The 23,829-nt window shown below is 32.3% G+C and overlaps 1 protein-coding gene across 3 annotated transcripts in view; it reads right to left on the bottom strand.

The window, feature by feature from the left end:
* Positions 1-23,829, bottom strand: part of LOC106461515 (centrosomal protein of 135 kDa-like) — a 152,886-nt gene that overhangs the window by 69,140 nt on the left and 59,917 nt on the right. For all 3 annotated transcript variants that reach the window (XM_022388501.1, XM_022388500.1, XM_022388502.1), the window contains 4 exons: positions 21,613-21,785; positions 19,224-19,418; positions 18,707-18,802; positions 1,885-1,947 (listed from right to left, as the gene is read on the bottom strand). In XM_022388501.1, the coding sequence (XP_022244209.1) occupies positions 1,885-1,947; positions 18,707-18,802; positions 19,224-19,418; positions 21,613-21,785 (527 nt within the window). The remainder of the gene's footprint in view (positions 1-1,884; positions 1,948-18,706; positions 18,803-19,223; positions 19,419-21,612; positions 21,786-23,829) is intronic.

Here is a 23,829-nt window from a genome sequence, read left to right as displayed (position 1 = left end):
AGAGAAGAGCCACTAGGATGATACCTGAGATAGTGGGATTGTCTTACGATGAGAGACTAAAATCTCTAAACTTGTTTTCTCTGGAGAGGAGAAGGGTCAGAGGGGATTTGATTGAAGTGTTTAAGATTATTAAGGTGCTGGTAATATAGATCCATCAAACTTTTTTGCATTTAGCAGTGAAAACAATAAGACAAGGGGGCATAAATTCAAATTTTGGCAGTGTGGGAGTCGTCTGCAGTTTAGACAGTATTACTTTTCAAACAGGGTGGTTGGCTGTTGGAATGACTGCCTTCAAAGGTAGTGGAAGCAGAAAATTTAATTGAGTTCAAGAAAAGATTGAATGGATACATGAGTAGTAAGGGGTGGTTATAGTTGGGAGTTGGAAGGGACATCCTTGATGGGATAATAAGCTACTTTTTGTCCCTTTAAAATTTTATGAATTTTATATTCTAAAAACAAAAATAATGATAGTATTTAGTCCAAAACATTATAAATTCATTTGGCAAATAGGAAGTGTCTAGATTAGCTTTAAAAAATATATAGCAAAATATTTTTTGACAAAAAAATAAGTTTTTCACAAAATGACCAAATGGCAGTCTGAAGAAAAGGTCTATCATATGAACAAGAGTAATTTGAAAAATTACTTAAAAAACACACATAATAATGTTAATACTATGTTAGAACAATGCAGTAGTTGAAAAGTTACAAAGCTAACACACACCCTTCTTTTTTCTGTTTGTACACATGGGGGAAGACAATCCTTGTCAATTTAATTGATTAATAAACCTGTCAATTAATAGATTAGCAAATACCATAATCGTCCAGCTCTACAGTGATTGGCAGTTCAATATTAAGGATGGTGACAGATAGCCTTAGTGGCTTTATAAAAACAAGCAAATATAGCAGTTCTATGGCTGAAGAACAAGTATGTTTGGTGGCAATGGGAATCGAATCCAAGACCCTCAAATCACGAGTCAACCATTATTATTGCCAGGCCCTAGGGGCCTAAAATTGAATAAACTGGAATCAATCAAAATAATAATAATGAGCATTCATAATGGTAATTGATCAATTACTTGGGTAGTTTGAATAATTATAATCAAAAACACTAATTTGAATTAGTTAATTATTTTGGTGACATTAATTGATTTAATCATAATTTTGATTAATCAATTATATTACAGTACACTAATCAATGTATTCTATGTTCATAGATAATATAAACTTCATAAAAGTTGTTTTGGTTTTAATAACTGATTTTTCCATAACTCAGCTATGCAGATTTTGAAAATAATGTTTTTTTTCATCATGTAAGGATTTTTTACAAATTGGGGAGAAAAAATTCTTACTTAAATCAAGTTACTATTTCGTTTACCACAATGAACATTATTTAACATCATGTGTGTTCTAAAATGATAAATAAGACTCTCACATCGCGAATGGTCTAGAGAAATCTATAGCTAGTAGTTGTCAACATTTTAAGCTGCTACTGTTATAATGTTACTTCATAGTGTTATTCTCTCCTGCTGCTAGTTATAATACTTTATAGTGTTACTCTCTCCTGCTGCTACTGTTATAATACTTTATAGTGTTACTCTCTCCTGCTGCTAGTGTTACTCTCTCCTGCTGCTACTGTTATAATGTTACTTCATAGTGTTAGAGAGTAACACTATGAAGTAACATTATAACAGTAGCAGCAGGAGAGAGTCCTGCTGCTACTGTTATAATACTCTTATAGTGTTACTCTCTCCTGCTGCTACTGTTATAATGTTACTTCATAGTGTTACTCTCTCCTGCTGCTGTTACTTTTTCTTCTGCTACATCATCATTTTACAAAATTGACTACTTTAACAATTCTGGTGGATGTCAGTGTAAAAAACTTACTTGTTTATAGAAGTTTACAGCTTCCTCCTTGTCCTGTTTGAGCACTTTCACAGTGTACTTCAGCTATAACAAAATAATAATTATTTATAAAACACAATAAAGCAGAATACAAAGAATGTTAATACTTTAAATATTCGCTTTATGTTGCAAGTACCTTAACAATGATATAGAGAAACCAGTTTGTCTTGTCTCACATCCAGAAGCTCATTTTTCTTGTATACTGTCAGTGTTTACACACAACTGGTACTAAACAGTTAGTTTACCAAATAATGAAAAATTATGCCAAGAGAACCTACAAATTATTTGGATTTGTGTTAATTTCATTTGAAAATCATACAATTTGAGACAGCATTCATAATCTTCTTTCATAACTCAAGTATCAGAAAAAACTCAAACTATAATTCTTTTATCCTTGTTATATTCTACAACTCTTATTACAGAAATGTTTAGGTCTTCTCAAACCTATGTGATACTTCAAAAAAATGTTTTTTCTTAATATGTTAAATTCATACTCTAAAGCAAAAATTTTAACCATAAGTTAGAAATGTGAAATATTTTATGAAGAAATTTAAGTAGGAGTAAAAATATTTCTCAGAATATATGCGAAAAAACATTGTCATTTTTCAAACAAGGAAATGGGATTGAATATATTCTATTTCATACATCCATTCATCACTCCATTACAAACTTTCATAAACAGGAATATTGCTGCAACATTTTCATGGATCAAGGCCATCTGTAGAGGTATTTGTTGTACAGAAGAAATTATCAATTGGCTGACGTAAACACCATTAATATTTTGGAATTTGTTATGTGGGATTTCTCCTTTTTAGAATATTTCACAATGTTTTAATATATCTCATCCAATGTTTAGCAACGTCACCAATAAGTGAGTATTAATATACATATATTACCCAACTTTTAGTAATGATCAACACTCTGTGGTCTTTATACTTTGACTTCCATCAGTGTTACATACAAAAGAGTTCCCGATATTTAAATCACATCCCAAGAAGAACATCCATATTTCAAGTTATAGTGATAACGTGAGTGATTAATAACTTTGTAAGATTATTATTTTCATAAAAACATGCTTTCTTATACAAAAAAAGAATTAAGCATATTATTTAATCATAAAAGAGAATAATTTTAAATTATTTGTCTTTAACTTCAACACAAAGAAAGGAAAAAGTTCTTGTTTTAAATTATTACATAAGAAATTACATATTTATCATTTACAATTACATAATGCCAGGTTTTGATAAAAAGATTTTGTGAGATAAATAATTTAGGCTTTTTACTCTGCTGGACAAAATGAAGGTAGTATTAATAGCAATTAAAAAAACAGAATATTTCATTTTTAAACCTACCAGTTACAGTGTTTTTTTTCTAAGTTACAAAATAGTCCAGTTGCAATGGCTATCAATAAAATAATATTTTGTCTAAATGAATTCAGAGCTTCAGTTTCACTGTCGTCAGTATGAAAAGTATTATGTTGAATTAGAAGGAAACATTCTTTAAGTTTAAAAGAGAATAATGATTAACACCAAAATAAAAAAATATTCTTCAGAGAAATGGATACTTCCTTGAGTGTGACAATTTAATTAATGTGTTTTCTGTGCAAAGGTTCTATCAAAAGGATGACTTTAAGGCTAGGTTTGCCTAATAAAATATAAATATTGATTGAATAATTTTCCTATTTGTAAAATGTTTTGAGTGATAAAATCGTAAGCATTTCTGTACAAAGAATGTCAGAATGGCATGGTAAATGCAACACCAAAATTTTCTGATAATTTGATTCATCAATCTATGTATGCTGTTTTGATATTCACTAACTACTTATGATCAGGAATAAGATGCAAGATGCAAGCTATAACATTTAATAACTGCATTAAATGAAATGTCCCATGTTAAGAGTGTAAATATACAATGAACTAGAGAAACATGTTTAAGATGTCATGAGTATGAATAAAGCATTCACATACTCAATACTTAAATTAATAAATATAACAGTCAATAAACTAGAATTCATGCAGGTTAATGGAAAAAAATTAAAGGACTTTCTGGGACTAAGTTGTTATTTCCAATGACAATTTACTGATTTTAACAGATTACAAACTCCAATAATGATTTATTACATTTTATAAACATTGCAGCAAGAGCTGTAAATAGTATTCTGGCAAAAAAGGTAACACCTAAGCTATTGAAAAAACACTTATTGAAACAAAAAACTACTACTACTATGGAACAAGTCGTTAAAAAATTTCTAAATACTGAACGAAGCACTAGCAAATTCTACTTCATTTACAATCTCCTAAATACATTTCAACTCTTCCCAGCTTTAGTTTAATAACAAGAAATACAATCTTGTGTCTTACTGCCAACTACTGTGCTTTGACCAGAGTTAACATTCTCCTTACCTGAAAATACAATTCAGATACACCTCTCCAGAAAACTAGGAGTTACTACCTCATGTATCTGCCAAGATTTTTGAACATGCCAAACGCCTTAAATGAAACTCCCACACTTACATGCCAGCTTATGATGTAATCATCATTAGGTTAAGTCCCTCTACTAATAGGAGGGTGACACATTCTCCATGCATAGTAAACCCCAAAAGCACTAGCATTTCAACAAAGTTTCTTTCTTGATGAAACAAAAGAAACACATCTGAAGTGGGGAGGTCAGTATTTACCTGAAATATTAACTTCAGAAATGCTACTCACCACAAAACTAACAACACTAGAGCTCCACATTGATAAGATGGTGGAAAGGGTAATGTAGATAAATTATTACCAAGATGAGCTCCTTTCTGAAATTATAGTATTAGGAAGGAAAAAATTCATGAAGCACGTCACTCACTGGCTGGAGAAATACCAGAATAAGCAGGTACAGGGAGAAATTATCTCAGACCTGCATCCCAAGGAAAACACAAGACCCACCTGGCTGGCCTTACCACAGGGAATGTCTTGGTTCTTAGTGTACTAGGTTGGTCTGTACTACACTTTTAGGTAATACACAAGCCCTACATTCAACTGAAGGGTGAATACACTCAGCCTCATACCTGTAGGATTACACTGACCTGCAGAGGGTCCCAAACTCTAAATCAAAAATGTTCAAACACATGTTTCATATTATGTTATAAAAGAACAGAATTCTGTATTTCCACCCTTTAAATAATGAAAACTTATTTTTATATTTCAATAATTCATATACAACACTAATCTTGCCAACCTCCCGGATTCATTAGGAGTATCCTAGAATCATATATATTCTCCTGGCTCCCAGAAGGATTGCCAAATATCACAGATTCTCTATAAAAAATTTTGTTTGCAAATCAAAACACTTTCATGTCCCATGAAAAAAATAAATAAATAATCACAGAAAAAGAATGTATTACATAGATAGGTTAAAATATTTTTTTTGAAATCCTAGTATATATATATAGTGAAAATAAATATAAATTTAAATATTTCTTACAAAAAAGTAGAATGTTTAATGTATGTATCAATGTTTATGGCCAAAATAATACATACAATGTTGCACCATCTATTGAATGGCAAAATAAACACAAATCAATAAAAAAATTTCATACTTTGGGTATTTAAGATTCAGACAATTAGAAAAATAACTGTGGTATGTGTAACAACCATTTCTCTATCACAGAACACAATTTTAAATAAATGTACTCACCTCAAAACAAGAACACAATTTTCACTAGGACTGTATGTGAGGGTTTGATTATATCTTTATTAAAGTAATTTGTAAATACAGTACTAGAAAAATGGAGTTCTTAAAAAAACTTACATTTTCAATGAAGGGTATCACTTTTAATATATATAAACATTACAGTTTCTATCAGCACAATCCACACACTTTATCCATGCAGTACTTCCCAGAAAAATAATTTTTTTAGAAAATGTTAATTTTTCTAAATATTTTTCAATGAGGTAAGAATATTATGATTAGTAATTACTAGCACAAACAGCTGTCCATAGGGCTGCGTTTCCGCTAGTAAAATTAATGGCAAATCAACTTAAGCTTAAAATTACAAAGGAGTTAAAAGTGCAATTTATTTTTCCATAAGTCATATTGATCAACTTTTTTTGATAATGGCAAATCAACTTCAGCTTAAAATTACAAAGGAGTTAAAAGTGCAATTTATTTTTCCATAAGTCATATTGATCATATTGTTTTTATAATAAGACAAGCTGAGGTATCTGTCCTTTGTCTAGGTTATGAACTCAAAAAAATGTGGAGTGGATGCTGTGATAAATGAACTCAAAAACTCCTAACTTTCACACAATTTATCTGTAACATAACATATTATTACAGTATTCATTATTACCCCACCAAAGGTTTTGTATGAGCTTTAAGAACTCGCTATGTATATACTTAAAACATGGTATACACCATGTGATGGTCAGGGTGACTCTGTATGAAGAGGTAGTAGTACTTTCTGTTACATGCTTTCAACACCCAGCTCTTATTATCCTTCCACACTGTTTCATGTTATTAATTAACTGAAGTGTCTTATGGGATGAAGTTGTAATGTCATGGGTCAAAATAAGAAGTGGGTATAGCTCAAGAAACGACCCTTCATATCAGCATTATGGTGGCTTTTGTAGTACAAACTTCATCTGAGTTTATGTATTATTGCAATAGTGGAAGTCATTTTTTTTCATTGCATTATTCCATAGAGAGTGCTAGCACACTCTCCGAGATATATAAGACATTTGTGTGCTTCCCCCACACTGTGTATGTTGGTAATAGAAAATTTAATGAAGTCCTATTGTTTGGTGTAAGAATGTGGCATCATCTATGAATGTAGTTAACATTAAGTTACATCAAAGATAATAATTGCTCAATAACATCAATAATGGGAGTGGAGGGGGGTTGTGAACCCCCAATAACATGCCCCTTCTTCCAAACTATCATTCCATAAAGTTTGGTTGAGATTGGCCCAGCAACCTAGGAGTAGTTATAAAACAGACAAACAGACAGACACACTGAATTTTGTTCTTTATATATATAGATATTTTGGACTTACTACTATAAAATCTCACACTACCAAAAATTTAGATGAAGTTGTACTAAATACCTTGCTGGAAAATATTCGGGATTTCAAACAAAAATTAAAAAGCAAGCAGCAGCATGTTCTGAAGTGGCATTACTTTTTAATTTTTTGCAAAACTTATTTTTACTTTTCTCTACTTATGCACTAAGATGGAACATTATTACAGATTGCCTAGGGAAAAATACAACATTTAAAAAAGTATGCAAGACCAGATGGTCTGAAAAATCAGATTCTGTTTATGCTCTTAAAAACAATTTTTGCAATATTAATGAAGCTCTTTTGAAACTTAGTGAAACTCCTTCACAAAAAATCAACACCACAATAGAAGCTACACATTCAATTAAAAGTTTGATGATTTCATGTTGGTCCAAAATATTACAAACAGTAAATGCTGTAAATTATCAATACAAGATTTAAAGCTGAATTTTTTGAAGGGAGAAACTATTAAAATCATTGAAAGATTTCATCTTTGAATTACTAAATGATTTTGAATCAACTGAAAATGAAGCAAGTAATTTATCCATCACTGGTGACAAAATATTACAAAGACAAAGCAGGCAAGAAACAAAGTATTCTTTGATAAAAGTACTAACAATGAATTATTGTTAACAGGAAGAGATCAATTAATTTCTAGTGTTTTCTCTGTAATTTGTGATCGACTAGTTACAAAAGTTTACAAAACAATTGAAAGTCACACTGATGTTATTAAATATTTTAAAATATTCTTTACTTTACAATAGATAACAAAGAAAAACATAAATGTTTGAAAGATTTATCTAATTAATATATCAGTGATACAGACACTGAGTCATTTAAAGAAGAAACAGCACAATTTTTAAAATTATGCAAAGAAGAAGATGTTTGTTGTCCAAGTGATGTACAATTTACTATCGATTGGATTGCATTTGACATTTCCAAGCATAGAAACTGTGATGAGAATTTTTTTTATCTCTTCCTATTAGCAATGCTACAGGTGAAAGGTCACTTTCTGTGTTAAAAAGAATGAAGAACTATTAATGGAACACAATATCCCAAGACAGTTTACATTCTCTTTCTCTTCTCACTCAAGATAAAAAACAAGTAATTAGAACATATGAATTATGAAAACATTATTGACCAGTTTGCAGTTAAAATAGTCGGGAAAGTTTTAATATGATGTAAGTGTTTATTCTCTATTTGAGTTTATATTACTATATATGAAATACAATATTAGTTACTAATTCACACCATTATGACTTATCTAAATGATTATGTCAAGAGTAATGCTAGTGTCAGAAAAGCCATAAGATGATGAACATGATATGAGGAGAAATGAATAAAAGAGAAAATTTTTTATCTTCCTTAGAAATATAAATTAGCCCTATCTATAATCAAACTTGTCAAAGTGGAAGGAGATAAGTTAATAGAAGAAGAAGAATCCCACTGAACAATCCATACAGGACAAAAGAGGTGGTCAGGGTTGGAACAATTGTAATGGAAAGAAAGAAAGAGTATCGGGGGAATGACTGAGGAAAAAAAGGAAAGGGGGATGATTGGAGAAAACATCTGATTACCCTCCTTAGCTCACCAGCTTTGAGAAAGAAAGAGCAGTGGGGGAATAAAATTAACCTGCCCCCATGGTAAAGAAATAAACAGAGGTTCCAGCTTGTATGAGGAACCAGATGAAGCGGATGAATAAGGTCTGGAAGAGACCCATAACAAATAGAAAAATAAAAGTAGAATGATCAGGGGAGAGGTGAAAAGTTCATGAACAAAACTGGCCTGCAATCAGCAGTAGTAGAGACTGGCCTAAGTTTCTGTTTGTAGGTTTGGATCTTGTGAAGCACAATGGTATAACATTCCACTTGTGTTGTGCCCATCATAGTATGAAAACCCAAATATCTGAGAGCAATAGAAGCCTTCAGACTTACTGCTGAGCCACTGCAGCTCCAAACAAATGTAAATCTGGGCAAGGTGTGGGAAGAAGGATGCCCAGGGTCATATTGGATTGAGTGAGCTACAATGACAGTGAAAGGTGGAAAAAAGAGTGAGACATATTAGAGAAGACAATAGATCTCTGGATATACTGCACTGGTTGATCAGTACACTGAAGGGACATGCACTGGCATGTTAGAGAGGAACAAGGAACTGAAGAGAAGAGAAAGGAGAGTCCTCCCCCCCAAAAAAGACATTCTCCCACAGAGAAAAATAAGGAAACACAGGAGTCGTGGTATCAGATATTCTATGTCTCAAAGATGTAAATAAAAAGGTTGAGTCTGCCCAACATAAGAGTTGAGAAACACCCCCTAGTGACTGAGGTATTGGGTGGGAATGAAGACTGATTTGGACAGCCAAACCAGCCACCCCAAACAGGGCAACTCCCAAAGGAGAAAGTGAAGTTATAACACTGTATGCCATGTTGGATGGGACAAGTGGAGGCCAAACATCCATAGAATAGTGGAACAGTAAATCTAAAGGATGCAACCTCTTAACAAATGCCCAATTGACTCATAGATTAATTTACTCTAATCCTACCTAAAAGAATTTCAATTTGAGGGTAGGCTGGTAGAGATCTTGATGAGTAATAAAATCGAATTGGGAATATGAGCACCCCATGCTTGGTATTGCTGGCACACAAAAATATAGCAAATGAGAAGAAAAAAAAAGGTTTCATACATTAATTTACTCTAATCCTGGCTATAAGAATTTCCACTGCTGCAGCTATTGAGGATTCCCTCTTGTTTTATTTTCACTAAAAAAGACTCCAAGCTAGCTTTCTATACATTTACATTGAATTTCACACTCTGCATGTAGTTTGAAAACTAAAAGCTTATTTTGTTGTTGTAGTGCAAAGCAACACAATGAGCTATCTGCAATCTGTCTGCCATGGAGAATCAAATCCTGGATTTTAGCATTGTAAGTCAGTAAACTTATTGTTGACCCACCAGGACACTCATAGCCAATCCAAATGGAAGAGCAATGAACAGAATATATGACTAACGTGGATGAACTGAAGGAAAAGAAAAGTGAGCAAAGTTGGATGTGTAGAAAATATCTGAAGTACAATTCCTGGTCATCCACATCCTCGGAAAATACCTATCTCAGGATTGGAAAACTGTTCATCTTGAATCATAGAATGACTAAATTCACCAATCTCATGGGAATGTTAGAGAGATAGAAGTAGAATTCCTAAGTGTGGTTAAGGAATTGTCCCATTGTCTTCTTATTGGAAGAGGTGCAGAGTGGAAAGATGGGAAAACTCTAGAGAAAGCAACTGTATCACTGCAGCAAATGGAGTTCACATATACAAAGTGGAAGAGTCAAGCTCCCACCACACCATCGATGAGAGATGGCTCCAAAAACAGGCACCTTCAAAAACTGCCATGGTCAGCCCTCAGAGAGGAGGGATGTTAGATAATAGCATGAGGACTAAGAACAGAAGACAGGTGACCCCCATGAGGCTGCAGAAGATGAGAAATGTAGTAAAAAAAAAAAGCAAGAAACTAAAGTAAGTAAAGATGGCTGCTGATGAGCTGCATCCGTTCAAGGTTAGAAAGTATAAGAAACACTCTGCAAAAAAACAACAACTCATCTTGAAGAAAGGATCAAACAGAGGTCTCAAAGAGAAGACTGAGAAAGGCAAGTGTCGCAATGAAGGAGCCATGATGAATTAATTCTCAAAAATAAAGAAAAAAAGTTAACTGAGACACAAAAGAAGAAGAAAATCAGGTATGTGCAAGTTTTCTGGTAAAGCTGTAAAGCATCTAAAAAAAAGATAAAGTGTAGACAGCTAGTGAAGAAGTTGAGTAAGTAAAAGATGAAGATGAGGAGATGAAAAGGGAGAGAGGGGGGGAAAAATTAAAAGTGTAGAACTCCATGCTGAAAGAGGAGATTCTAGTGGTTAAGGCTCACACAAGAAAGCTTGAGATTCAACTACAAACAGAGAAAGAGAAAACAAAAGACAAATACCTGTGTAATCCAAGTAGTGAAGGACAAAGGTGGGAATATCAGATCCTAACTGGAAAGAGGGAACCAAAAACAAAAGTAGGAGTGGAAACTGTTGATTAAATTCATCTAAAGACTGGGCAATGTCAGCTGAGGCAACAGAACAAGGGGTCATGAATCCTGGATCCGACACCAGAATGGAACCAACCACCTGGTGCACAATGTTGGTAACATCATTGACCATAAGAGTGCCACCAGTTACCATTACAATAGTAGATGACTCCTATTGAGGAGTGTCAAAACCTCAGATGATGACAAAAGCAGGGAAACCTGAATTTGTAATCTACATGATCCACAAAACTGTCAATTTTCTTTTTTGTGGAGAAGCGAGTAGCATTTCTGAAGTATAAAATACCTTTAGCATGTAATCAAAACTAAGTAATTATTACTGAACACATTACTACAACTCATCAATAGGACAAGTGAACTGGTATGGCTATGGTACATGGGCTTAGGTCATCAGTGTAATGATGAAATGGAAGAGTACTTAATAAAATCTGCATGCTCAGTTAAAAACAGTACTGTGAAAGAAATCTTATCTTAGACCATGGAACATGTGTCCCAAAATTAAAAATGAAAATCAAACTGAAAATAATTCAAATTAAAGTTCTAACCAAAAATTTTAAAACGTTGGTAGCTTTCTGCCTTACAATCAAGAAAGTAAAGGGAAGAAAGATTACACTATAAATGGTAATGAAAGTTTAAAATAATAGGTGCAAAAATTAATTCTCATGAAAAAACACATCTGAACAAAGCAGTGTCGTGAAATGTGCATTTGTTGAAAGAAATGCTAGAGCTCACAAGGTTTACTGAACATGGAAGATGTGTGGTCCTCCTACTTGTGGACATCCATAGTCAAATGATGACTACATCATTGGCTGGCACTGTTCATATTAATACATGTAGGGATAGGAGCTTCATTCATGGCTTGCGGCATATAAAAATATTCTTGACAGATGCAGGATGTAACAGCTCTTATTTTTGTGGAGAGGCGAGTAGCATTTCTGAAGCTTAAAATACCTTTAGCATGTAATCAAAACTAAGTAATTATTACTGAACACATTACTACAACTCATCAATAGGACAAGTGAACTTTTATCTGATTAGCTGCTGAACATTCATTACCACATGCTACCAAACCAATGATGCAAAGATTCACACTCGTATTGTTATTGAAACAAATCATATATTGTTGTGCACACAAACAATGTTGTATACCTTGTGGTTTTATTATACAATTACATTCCTTTATTGTAAAAGGTTTCTCAGTTTACTGCTACAGTTACAACTAATAAAGAACTTTTCAAATAATCGGAAACTTTCTGGGTCAATAAAACTTTGTATTTTAACATGGTATTCAGTCTATAAGTTCTTTTAGACAGTAACAAGAACTTTTCTGAATAATTTTATTTGTTGTCAAGTGTGCTGTCATGTGCATATGTCATCACAAGGTATGATCATTATAAGTAAAACCTGAAAGAGTTCTTTAAGGATTTCATTCATTTCAGATATGAAAAAAGTAAAAATAATATACATTACAATACTGAATGTCCCTGAAATATTCACTAATGGGGCCCAAAATGGAACTCAAAATATCTCAGCCTAGAATAATCAGTGTACAAATAAGGGGTATCCTAATCAGGTATAAGCTGCAATTAACCTGCTATGTGCATGTGTGGGGGTCAAAATCTGCAAACCTCGACCTTTTATAGAATGTTTTTCAACATGATATTATGTATTTGATATCAGAGTTACCAACTATTCATCTTACCCTACATTGCTGATCTAACAACAGCTTGTAGTAGATGAGAAAAAACACCAGATACAATATACAGGAATACTGCAAAAAACTGTAGATATGCATTTCAAAGGTTATGAAAATATAATATGCAAATTATACAATGAACAAAATGACCTTTATTCTTCACTTGAACATCACCTTGCACTCCAACTTATCTGAGTCAGACTGACATTGTCAATTAACAGACATATCTTGAGAACAAATAACTTTGTAACTCACCGATTTTTTGTGTTCAACACACTTGTTCAATTTAGTAAAAGCTTGCTATATTTTGTGTACATACATGTAATAAATTCAGAATTATAGTCAATATTCCTTCTTCAAAATGGGTTCGGTCCAATGGCCGAAGCCTGGTAAACACTGGGTTAATGGAAAATTTTTGACTACAACATGAATGGCAGTTTAATTTATGACACTCATTCTAACACAACGTTTCCAACTGAATTATCACTTTCTCTATCTCCCTTTCTTTTATTAATGAATTTTAGGCAATAACTGATTACAAAGTTAAGCTAGAAACATAAATTATTTTTGTAGTCTTTAAGCTGAAGATGGAATTAAGAAACTTCTGAAACTTCTACATTCTTTATTCTATCAACGATTTTATAATTTTAGATTTCTGTCAAAAGAGTCTTGACATCTCTCTGTTCACTAGATGATGGTGGTACATAGTTTGAAAACTGTTACTTATAGTATTGTCAAGTCAATGTATTTTCCATTTTCAAGAGATCATTTTGATAAAACTGAAATAAACACAATAGTATGGTTGGTTGCCAATAAAAATGAGGGATATGGAAGTAGGAGATGAGACTTAAAAACTTTTCCAAGACCTCTTTGTCAAAAGAATTAAATTTCCAGGATTTCACATATTAAAAAATTAGTTTAAAGTATTCCATGACTTTCCAAAATTTTCATGACCCATGCAAACCCTGATAAACAAATTGATCAGATACAAGGAACAGTATTTTCTAGATATCATTGTAAGTTATTGAGGATGACCGTTCAATAAATATTTTGTTAGATACGAGAAGTATTCTTTTTAATTCCCTCTCAGAAGATCAGATGTCATCAGGGGTTGAAATTAGCAGGGGCCTGGGAGCTAATGGCCCTGTAAAAAGTGTATCTGCTAGGTAGCCCACGTGCCCCCTTAAAATAGAAAGAGCCATTAAAAATTTGACTCCATATAAGTCGATTTAAGCATTTCTTAACTGAGCAGAACTTATGACAAACCATGAATGGACCTTCCCAAATTTACGAACATTTGTCAGTCATGTACAATCCACAAACGTTGTCATTATGAATACCCATGTATTCAAAGTAAATAAACTTTAATTAATAAGAATACCATCACTTTGTCCAATATTCACACATTTTGTATCAGTATAATGGAATTGATATATAAAATTGTATTTATAAATTTAAAATACAGAATGATTATTTAAACTTTTATTAAGATGACTACTGTTTTCAGTCAGAATGCTACTTTTTAACTTGACACCAAGCCTGCATCAAGGTTCACACATTTGAGAGATATACATAAAAGTTCTTTTTTGTCAACACTTTCCAAAAACAGCCAAGTAAAAATTGCAAACAAGTACGTTTTTTGATGAATCTACCTTACTGCATGTATAGTGTATATGTTAGGGCAAATACATCTGAATCCAACTTTGCAGACTGCATTAGCCAAAAAACAAAACATATTACTGTTTTACCAATCGTGTCACAATTGGAAATCCCCGATTGCCAATATTTATAGCACACAATCAGCCCAATTCTGATTATGTACAGTAAAGTTGACGATGTCATTGGGTAGTATTGTTGACAGTTTAACCTTAAAAACTGTAACGACTAAAGAAACAAACAATTTCACACAAACACATACAGAACTAGATGATTTCCTCCTAGTAACACCAAAGAAACAATGAAAAATACAAACATAAAATCACAGGTACACAGACAATCACCAAAATTTTCTATAATAATACAAGGTGTCCTGGGCACTTACAAGGAACCACACTTAGCACAAGAGATAAAACATTGTAAGCTGGAAGTTAAACTAGCAGCCATCAAATGACTGGCTAAAGATGGTGTTCTCGTTAGAGGGATGGAGGCCGCTGACCTCAATGCACTTCTAGAACAAAGGCCAACAGACGCATTTAAACCAGAAAACATCACAGTGCATATACCCGGAAACAAACCCAATGCTAGAGCCTTTGTAACAAAGGTGTACAGCCTAGCATAGAAACAGAACAAATACAATACGAACTGACACAAAAGAACATCACATACAAAACATCAGAATGATTTATTTCAAGCAGAACAAAAACACCAACAAACATGGTCAAAGTTTATACACATCAATCGCAGGACATCCAAAGCATAATATTTGAGGGTATTATACTATTGCATAATAGCTGAAGAAGGAAAAACAATCGCCATAGTTGTAACCCAGTGTAACCATAACTCAGAATGCTCAAAACAGCACAGTAACCCACTATGCCATAACTGCCAACAGCAACATACAGCTAATTATAAAGGATGTCCTAAATATATGCACATCAAAACTAGAATCTACAATATACACAATAACCAAAAACATACAGAAACAACCACACATCACCCAGAAATAAACTCTAAAATATCAAACAGAAAAACACCACTATTAACAACACCAGTAACACAGAATGCAGTTGTACAGACTACAACATATACTTACGCAGAGGCAGCACGATCACAACCACTAAATCAAGAAACACTAATGCCAACAAAACAAATCCAGAAACAACCTAACAGTTGAAATGTACAACAAAAAAATCTAATCACAGAAAGCCAATCAACAAACATACTTGAAACCAAAACAAGTCTTATCATCGAAGCAATTAAAATTACATTCCTAGATTTCATACAACAGTATAGAAACCCCTAAAACAGTACAGACAGTTTTTACACTTTTAACAGAAATAGCTAAACAACACATCATACCTGTCATTCCACACATCTCATGGACATGGCCCTGAAAAGGAAAGGATAAATAGTAAATAAAATAAAAAAGATTACAAGCATTATTTAAAATAACAGTTAAGGAGGGAGGAAGAGGTCAAATAAGCACCTTATCCTTCCAGGTCTACGAAGACCTAAAGCTCGATGCCTAAATGAGGCTCAACCCTGTTTTGGCTGCACCTATTTTTCACACTTAAGTTGTTTTTGATTAAGGATTCATAAATAACGGGGCTGTCAAATGATGAAATGGAACGTTCTGTAGCTGTCCAATAGATTAGTTATTTTGTAAATATTTGTATTTATCTGTTTACCACTTTCAACTTAGTAGCATCTCCAACAGTGACATGCACAATTCAAATAGTTGACAAAATTTCCCTACTGAAAAGTAATGGGACATTCCAAATTTCCAATCGCTCTGTTTTCATGCACTCTTCGGTGACTTCCCCAAACAATGAGCTAATACACAGTGTGGTACTAATGGGAGTCACATGGTGAATCATCCCGAGAACTTTGAGGGAAAAGTCCACATAGATCTCTGGCAAGCACACAGTGTGTATTTGCTAATGTACAGTCTGTAAAGAAATGGGTGTGCTTCACAAGACACTGAGCATTGCTTTTTAACACTTCTTTCATTCAGTGTATCAACTGATGTAAGTAAATGAAAAACAAACAGAGATTGTTTTAACTGATGATATCTTATTCTAAGGCAAATAATGTTTCGTGCTTTGTGTCAAAAGAAAAAGTATAGGGTCGTGATTGTAAGCATACTTTCAAATCAGAAGATTGTTGTTCTGAATAAAGTGGTCTGGGTGGTGTTATTTTTAATTTCTCAGCAATCGATTTTTTGTGATCGGGAAAATCGATAAGTTCTACCAATTCTAATTATTAGTAAAACACTGCATAATATAAAATAATAACTTTAAATGAACATAAAATAAGGATTTAAAAACAGGAATAATAATACAATTCTCATGATCGTCTCTCTGATACATTTCCACAAATATTTCATTAGATAATTTCACCAGGCATAGCAAAAAAGGCTAGCCATGGGCTGCTATCATCACTGGAGTTAAGGAGAAGTTACCTAACACCTGTGGCCTCTTTGAACTACTGCTGTCTGTACCAGCTAGTTCTGCTGAGGTAGAGAGAGGATTCAACAAGATGAAGAGGATCAAGACCAATCCGAGATCTTGTCTGGGAGCTGATAGGATCACTGATCAGCTTCTGGTCATGTTCCAGTCACTTTCAGTAAGTGACTTTGATCCCATAACATCTATCCATCTTTGGAACTCAGGATCACTTTGCACAAGGAGACCAAATGCTGGCAGGTTCCAGATTGAGAAGCAGGGGTCAATGGAAGAATCCAAAAAATGGATGTTGGGACATCATTGGACACTGACACAGATGCATGCTAGATTTCCTTTCATTATTCATTTTGATTAGGTAAGGACACTAATGTAAGTTTAACTTATCACCACCTAAGCAATTTTAAAGTTATTTTCAAGTTTTCCATATGTTGCTAATTTGAGGATTTTGCTTATTACAAATTCAAATTCATGACTGTTTCAGGATATGAAAGAACTGATTGCTGTAAAGTTAGGGGTGATGTAAACTGTATGCCTTTTCCATCTTTCCATCAAAAGTGTTTGATATTTTATTGACAAACATGTTTCAGCTAGATGGTAATGGGTTATATTTTCTTTCATTATTTATTTTTATTATTGAAGGACACTACTTTAAAGGGGAACAAAAAGTTACTGTTATACCATGCTTTAGAGAGAAATTAAAAGTCATATATGAAATAAAATCATTTAAGTGGTCTGAAAAAATTAAATGGTTTGACTTTTTTTTTCTTCATGAAATACGAATTCACAACAAAAATTGTTGATATTTTAGTTCCTTTCAATTCACGTAACACCTGCTATTTAATTCAGTGATTTTTCTAATAAGGATACATTTTAAAATGAGCTATAGGATTGGCTCCCTAAAAACAAGTTGAGCATGAGCCCTGTGTCACAGTTGGCAATGTACATTGAATAAGAAAACATATTATGATTTAAAGGGTGACTGACACGGTGAAAAGTATGAACAAACTTTAGGATGAACAGAGGTCTAGATAAAGTTACCATTAAGCACCAGCAGAGTAGATTAAGATTAAATACTCAAAGATCAAAAGTATTATCTGACATCATGCAGAGAAATATTGTATGATAATCACAATTAACCCTTTGTGGTAGGCTCAGTAGATGTATTGTGCATTGTCATATCCATGAGAGAATCAGTTTAGTGTAATGGAACTACAATTAGGAAACTATAACATTAAAAAGAAAAAACTTTAATATAAAAGCTGTTGTCAGACAAAGCCAACGAGTTAGCACCAAAGTCAGCCAAAGTTGTCTTTAACCCACATCTTCCTCTTATTGCACTAGCATGATTCAGATTTTGCCATAACCTGAGTCATCACAATGGAACAAGGTACAGTTTTTCTTATGATTTAAACTTGTAGAATGTAAATAACAATATTATACAGAACTGAAAAATTATGCAAAAGTAAAAGCTAACTGAAGAAGTGTTTAAGGTAAGTAGTCAAATTAATTTAAGTTTTTAAGAACTAATGAGCAACAGTTTTTGCAACTGCTATTTATATAAGTTTTAAATAAATATTGATGTTGTTCTATGATATCTGCCTCCTTAATTCTCATGTAAACTTCTTAAGAGTTACCAACTTATATACACTGCCATAACTGCAGATTCCATGTTATTTTAAATAAATACTATTTGTAATACGTTTACTACACAACTTGTAAAACAAGTCTTGTTACAACAAACATGCTAACAAATGAATAAAGTATTGTACATAAGTAACTATTATTGACTAAGAATAAGAAACATTATTCCACACCATAGGCAAAATATTTTACCAAGAAATTAACTATAATAAAACACACATTAAATATTACCTCTTCCAGTTCTTCTTTGTGCTGAGTTAACATTTTCTGCAGCTTGTCTCTTTCCTCTAAAACCTCTCCTAGGTCATCATTTACTGTCGAAACACCCTACAAAATTATGAGATAGATGTAATGATTTTCATGGAGCAACTTAATGTTATTATTAGACTTACAATTGAATTTTACAAAACATGCTGTCACAGAGAAAAAACCCTAAAGTATCACTCAGTAAATTTCAAAGAGAAATAATAGCAGAAATTGTTATTTCCATCAATTGTGATCTGAAAAAGCAGAAATAAACTTTACAATGTTTGAAATAAAAGTATTTGATAAACTGCTAGATACTAAATATAAATTTTTGTGACTAAAGGATGAGTATTTGTTAAGACAATAAATACACAGAAGTCAGTAATTGTTAGACAATTAGTACATAAATCTCAGATATATCATAAACTTCTAGACAATAAATACGCACACACACTAAAATCACAAAAATTGCTAGGAATGATGTATCAGAAGTAAACTGAACTTTTTCTGTAGTTGTTGGACATCCACTTGGAGCTCGCCTTCTTCCCATAGAATGGCTGTCTTCCAACTGTTGTTGGTATAGTTGTTTGTAGTAATCTCTCTCCTCTTCCAAAAATTTGATAACTTTATCATGTGTTTGTTGTGAAGAGCTAGTCTCTTCAGTTTGTTTCTCCGAAGAGAAAAATCTGTTTCCTGCCTAATGAAATCAAAAGTAATGCACAAACATCTTAGCTTACAATGATAAAATACACTACAATTTATGTCAGTTTTCTTACACTAGGTTTTTCTTTCGGCATTCTTCTTTGTTGTACAAGTTTATTTATATACACAGCAGTGGCAGAAGACACCCATTGGAGAACTTTGCCTCCCTCCCTATTTGAGATTTAGTTTTTTTCTATTTTAAAATTCTCCCTATATTGTGCCTCCCACTAACATGAAAATATTACTTTTTTTTCTGATGGATAGGGTAGTTATACTATCTCACTTGAACCACATTAAGTACCTCCAATCAAATTAGACCAAGGGGACAATGGTCTTAATGGTAGTTTAAGACCAAGGGGAAGGGTTGATGCTCTTGAGGGTACTTTTAAACATCATCAGCCCAGAGAAGCTGTGCAAAGAGAGCCTGACGAATTTTGCCATTTCTAATAATTAAAAAGAATAAATACACTTCTTAGATGGAAAAGCTATTTAATTTAACTTTAATAATATTTGAACCCCCCTTGACTGTCCCAACTAACTCTTTACTCCTTTCTGCCCCTACCTCCAAATCTTAGAAATACCACTGATGCGCAAACAGTAATATTGTGTATGTGTTAAACTTTCAATACAGTATTATAACATTATCTACTTCAAACAATTTACAAAACATGAAAGAGCTTTAACAATCCTCTAAAACAGGTTTCTATCTATATGATAACAATATTGTAATCTTTGCTACTGGCATTTTAGAATACCTATATTTTCTTATTTTTAAACCTTTAAAAGTATTCTTTGTTGATGAAATTAACCAGTTTAAACTATATAACAGGAAATATAGATTAGAATAAGATCAACTTGGAAGATCAATTTTTCATGTGAACATTCATTTCTGTTCTAATTTATCATAATGCAGTATGATGCAAATATTATTTTGTATCTCACAATATTTACACAGTTTGCAGTTATAAACATGAGGTCTACATGTGAATCCTCATGGTTTTCTATGCTAAAGTTTCTACACTACTTAATGACCAAATAGTTTGTGGGCCCATTGTATTGTTGATTAGTGGGTTCTTAATAACACAAATCATACACGACAATTTATGTTTAACCTCATTTATTATTACTTGGGTCCTCTATGTGTCATGCATAGCTAAAAGAAATATTCCACAGTTTTTTTTGTTAGTTCTTTACATTGAGTTCCAAAACAGGTAACAACAAAAACTACTATATAATATGCAATATTTGGAACCCAAACAGGTATACAAACAAGTCAGTAATTTAAGGATTAAAACCACACGACTGCATAAGTAAAAACACCTTTCCGTATGTAAGAGTCAGTAATTTCTTCATGCTGAGTCATTACCCAAGTTTAGAGTTTTATAACTATTTTTATGTTAGTTCAGGTTTGTGTTATTTGCCACAGAATACAACTGGATAATGATTAGACATAAGATAGGACAGAATAATTTAAACATCTAATCTATTGGGAAATAAGAATGATTGCTTTTATATCACCAAAGTACCATAAAATTACATTTGTAATAGGGCAAGAGAATGTTGGTTTTATCAATGAAAATTACAAAAACAACTAAATTAACATACTTTTCTAATGCAATTTAGTTATGTGAATATCCACAACTGATGAATTAATGAAATAATCAAGTTGATCAATTAAAAACTTGAGGATAAAATGTACTCAGAATATATTGTTGCAGAAACTCTTAAAAGTAAAGACATTTCAGTGAAGGAAATGTTATAAATTTTAATATAGAGCAGCACAATTACAAAAAAGTACTATTTAAGTATGCAAAATTTGAGGCTTACCATTAAATCTACTTGTACTTCCAGTATGATATGTAAAAAGTGCATCAGTTCAGTAGGCATGTAAATTATTAAAAAAAAAGATATTTTAAAACATAACATAAAATTTTAAACTAACCCACTACCAGCAGCAGTTATCAAGAGAAACAGTGTTTCACATATGCAGACTTTTCCAACTATATTTGTCTGTCATTTTCCATATATGAATAAGATGGACTTGAATTGGCCAAATGAACTAATTATACTAGCTGTTACAAAATGATTATAAAGAAAAACACACTTAGATGTACATCATCTGAGGTGAAATAGACTTCTATAAAAAAAAACAATTATAAAACAGACAAAGTGTGAATGCAACATCAGACCTTCAAACTCTGTAGTCTCTGAGACAGTGCTAAAGCTTCTTTCTTGAAATGATCTCGTTCAGCCTCCAGAGCATCAACAAGCTGAAGGATACTAGAAGATCTGCTGCTGGGTCCTTTCTCAGAAGATGACTTCAAGGTATTTAATCTGTCTATTTCTAGGACTAGTTCTTTTTCTGTAAGGTTTGATATTATTTGAAGTAATACAGAATTTATCATGAAACACAGTTCAAGTATGTTATCCTATTCTGACAACAAAAAAAAAAACAGAGGAATAGAAAAAATGCAATAGTGAAATGTCTTAAAGCTTTTAAACTAAAGAATGGAAATTGGAATACTGTGGACATTTCCTTTTCTGTATAAATAAAATTAACTGTAACTTTAGTCAGATTTAAAATTATTTCATTGGCTTTTTGACTTTCATTGTGAGGGAAACTTCTAAAAGCCAGAAATGTTGTGTCAATAAACTAATTTTAAGTCTGAAATTATTATCCATTATTTTATAAATAAAAAAGGAAAACTAACATTTAAACACTTAATTACAAATTTTACACTTTTATATACCTAAACTTTCTCTGTTATAATAAAGTCTGCATGTTTTTATTTATCAACTCATTAACTTTGCCAGCTGGTAAATTTGAAACCAACACTGTAATAAATGAAAATACAACTTATATCTTCAGAAAACCATATTGTATTATTTAAACTTCAGAAGCAGCAAATACAGAAAACCATATATTACAGAGACGCATTCAAACAAAAGATCATAGAGCACATTTAAGGAGGCCTAACACAACTGCTCCCACATTGAATAGCATATTATAATTAGAAGACAGAATTCATCACAATAACAATCAGACTGACCTATATCAATAAATCAACAAAAATCAAAGAAACACCAATATATAATCTTATGAACTTCTTTGGGATGAAGTACTTGATAAGTCCATCATTATTGACAAGACATTTGCACTTCTTAAAATAAAGTCAACTTTTACCGACATCATTAGTTTTTTGACAATTCTCCCATGTTTTTGCATTTCCTTGAAAATAAATTCAGAATAACAAACAGTTATTACAAAATTGTCAAAAAGATAGAAATATATGGGAACATGCCTAGTAAATGCCTTTCTATCATTACCATATCTTTTTGAAGGCTTTTCTTAAGTAAAATTTAGGGTTTATAAAAAGTGATGGTATTAGAAGGTTAAAAGCTGAAACACTGAGCAAATATAAAATTTTATTTTTCTGATATGCAGGTCGTATCATAATTTGATATGAGCTCAGTACTGCAGTTAGGACTTTCAATAACCAGCACAGGTTTTGTTTTGATTATTTTCTGTTTCATTAATACAATTTCTAATTACATTATACATGTAATTAAATTTTTTAGCTGTGATTTCAAAGTTCAGGAAGGATAAATGTGAGAATTACATTTAAACAATTCCTTTTCCAATTTTCCGAAAGTTAAACAAACAAAACAAAGCCAGATGAAAACAAGAGTTTATAGAGCAGCATTTTAAGAAGATACTATCAATGTTAGAACTAAGTCATTCTTGCTGTTTTAGCACAAAGCTTCACAATTTTCCATATGTGCTCTGTCCACTGCAACAAACTGTACCCTGGATTTTAACATTGTACATCCATAGACTTATCACTGACCCAGCATAGATATAAAATTAAGTCAAATTAAGACAACAATTTATATACCACCATTTTGTCAAGATACTAGAAGCTTGATTTATAATCACAACAATTTTGCTTACCTTCTCAACTTTCAGAATATTTCTTTACAAGTATCTCTTCCCATTTGTACAGAATATAAAAAAATAACAAACGGCACTTTTTCTTACATTTTACAACTTTGCAGCTTTCACAGTTTTGTACTAGCTCCCTTAAAAATACCAAACAGACATCTATAAATACTAGGCTTGAATATGGAAAAAAAATTACAGAAATTTGGAGTTTCTACAATTATCAGAAAATTACTTACTTTATAAAAGAGTAATAGCAAATACAGCTGTAACAGTTTTTATTATTGGGAGAGTTCTTTCATGGTATTCAGTAAAAAAAGAATACAAAGTCCAGTCCACTTAATGACGATAAGTGTTTTATTTCTTTGGGTACAGTTCTAATGCTTCTGAGTTCCATGGTTTTACACAACTAACAATGGGCTTCACATCACAAATAAATATGTCTAAACAGAAATATGCTTACGAG

The sequence above is a fragment of the Limulus polyphemus genome, unplaced genomic scaffold, assembly GCF_000517525.1.
Source record: "Limulus polyphemus unplaced genomic scaffold, Limulus_polyphemus-2.1.2 Scaffold976, whole genome shotgun sequence".
NCBI lineage: Eukaryota > Metazoa > Arthropoda > Merostomata > Xiphosura > Limulidae > Limulus > Limulus polyphemus.
Note: the sequence above shows the minus strand (reverse complement) of the source record. Positions and strands in the feature narration are given on the sequence as shown.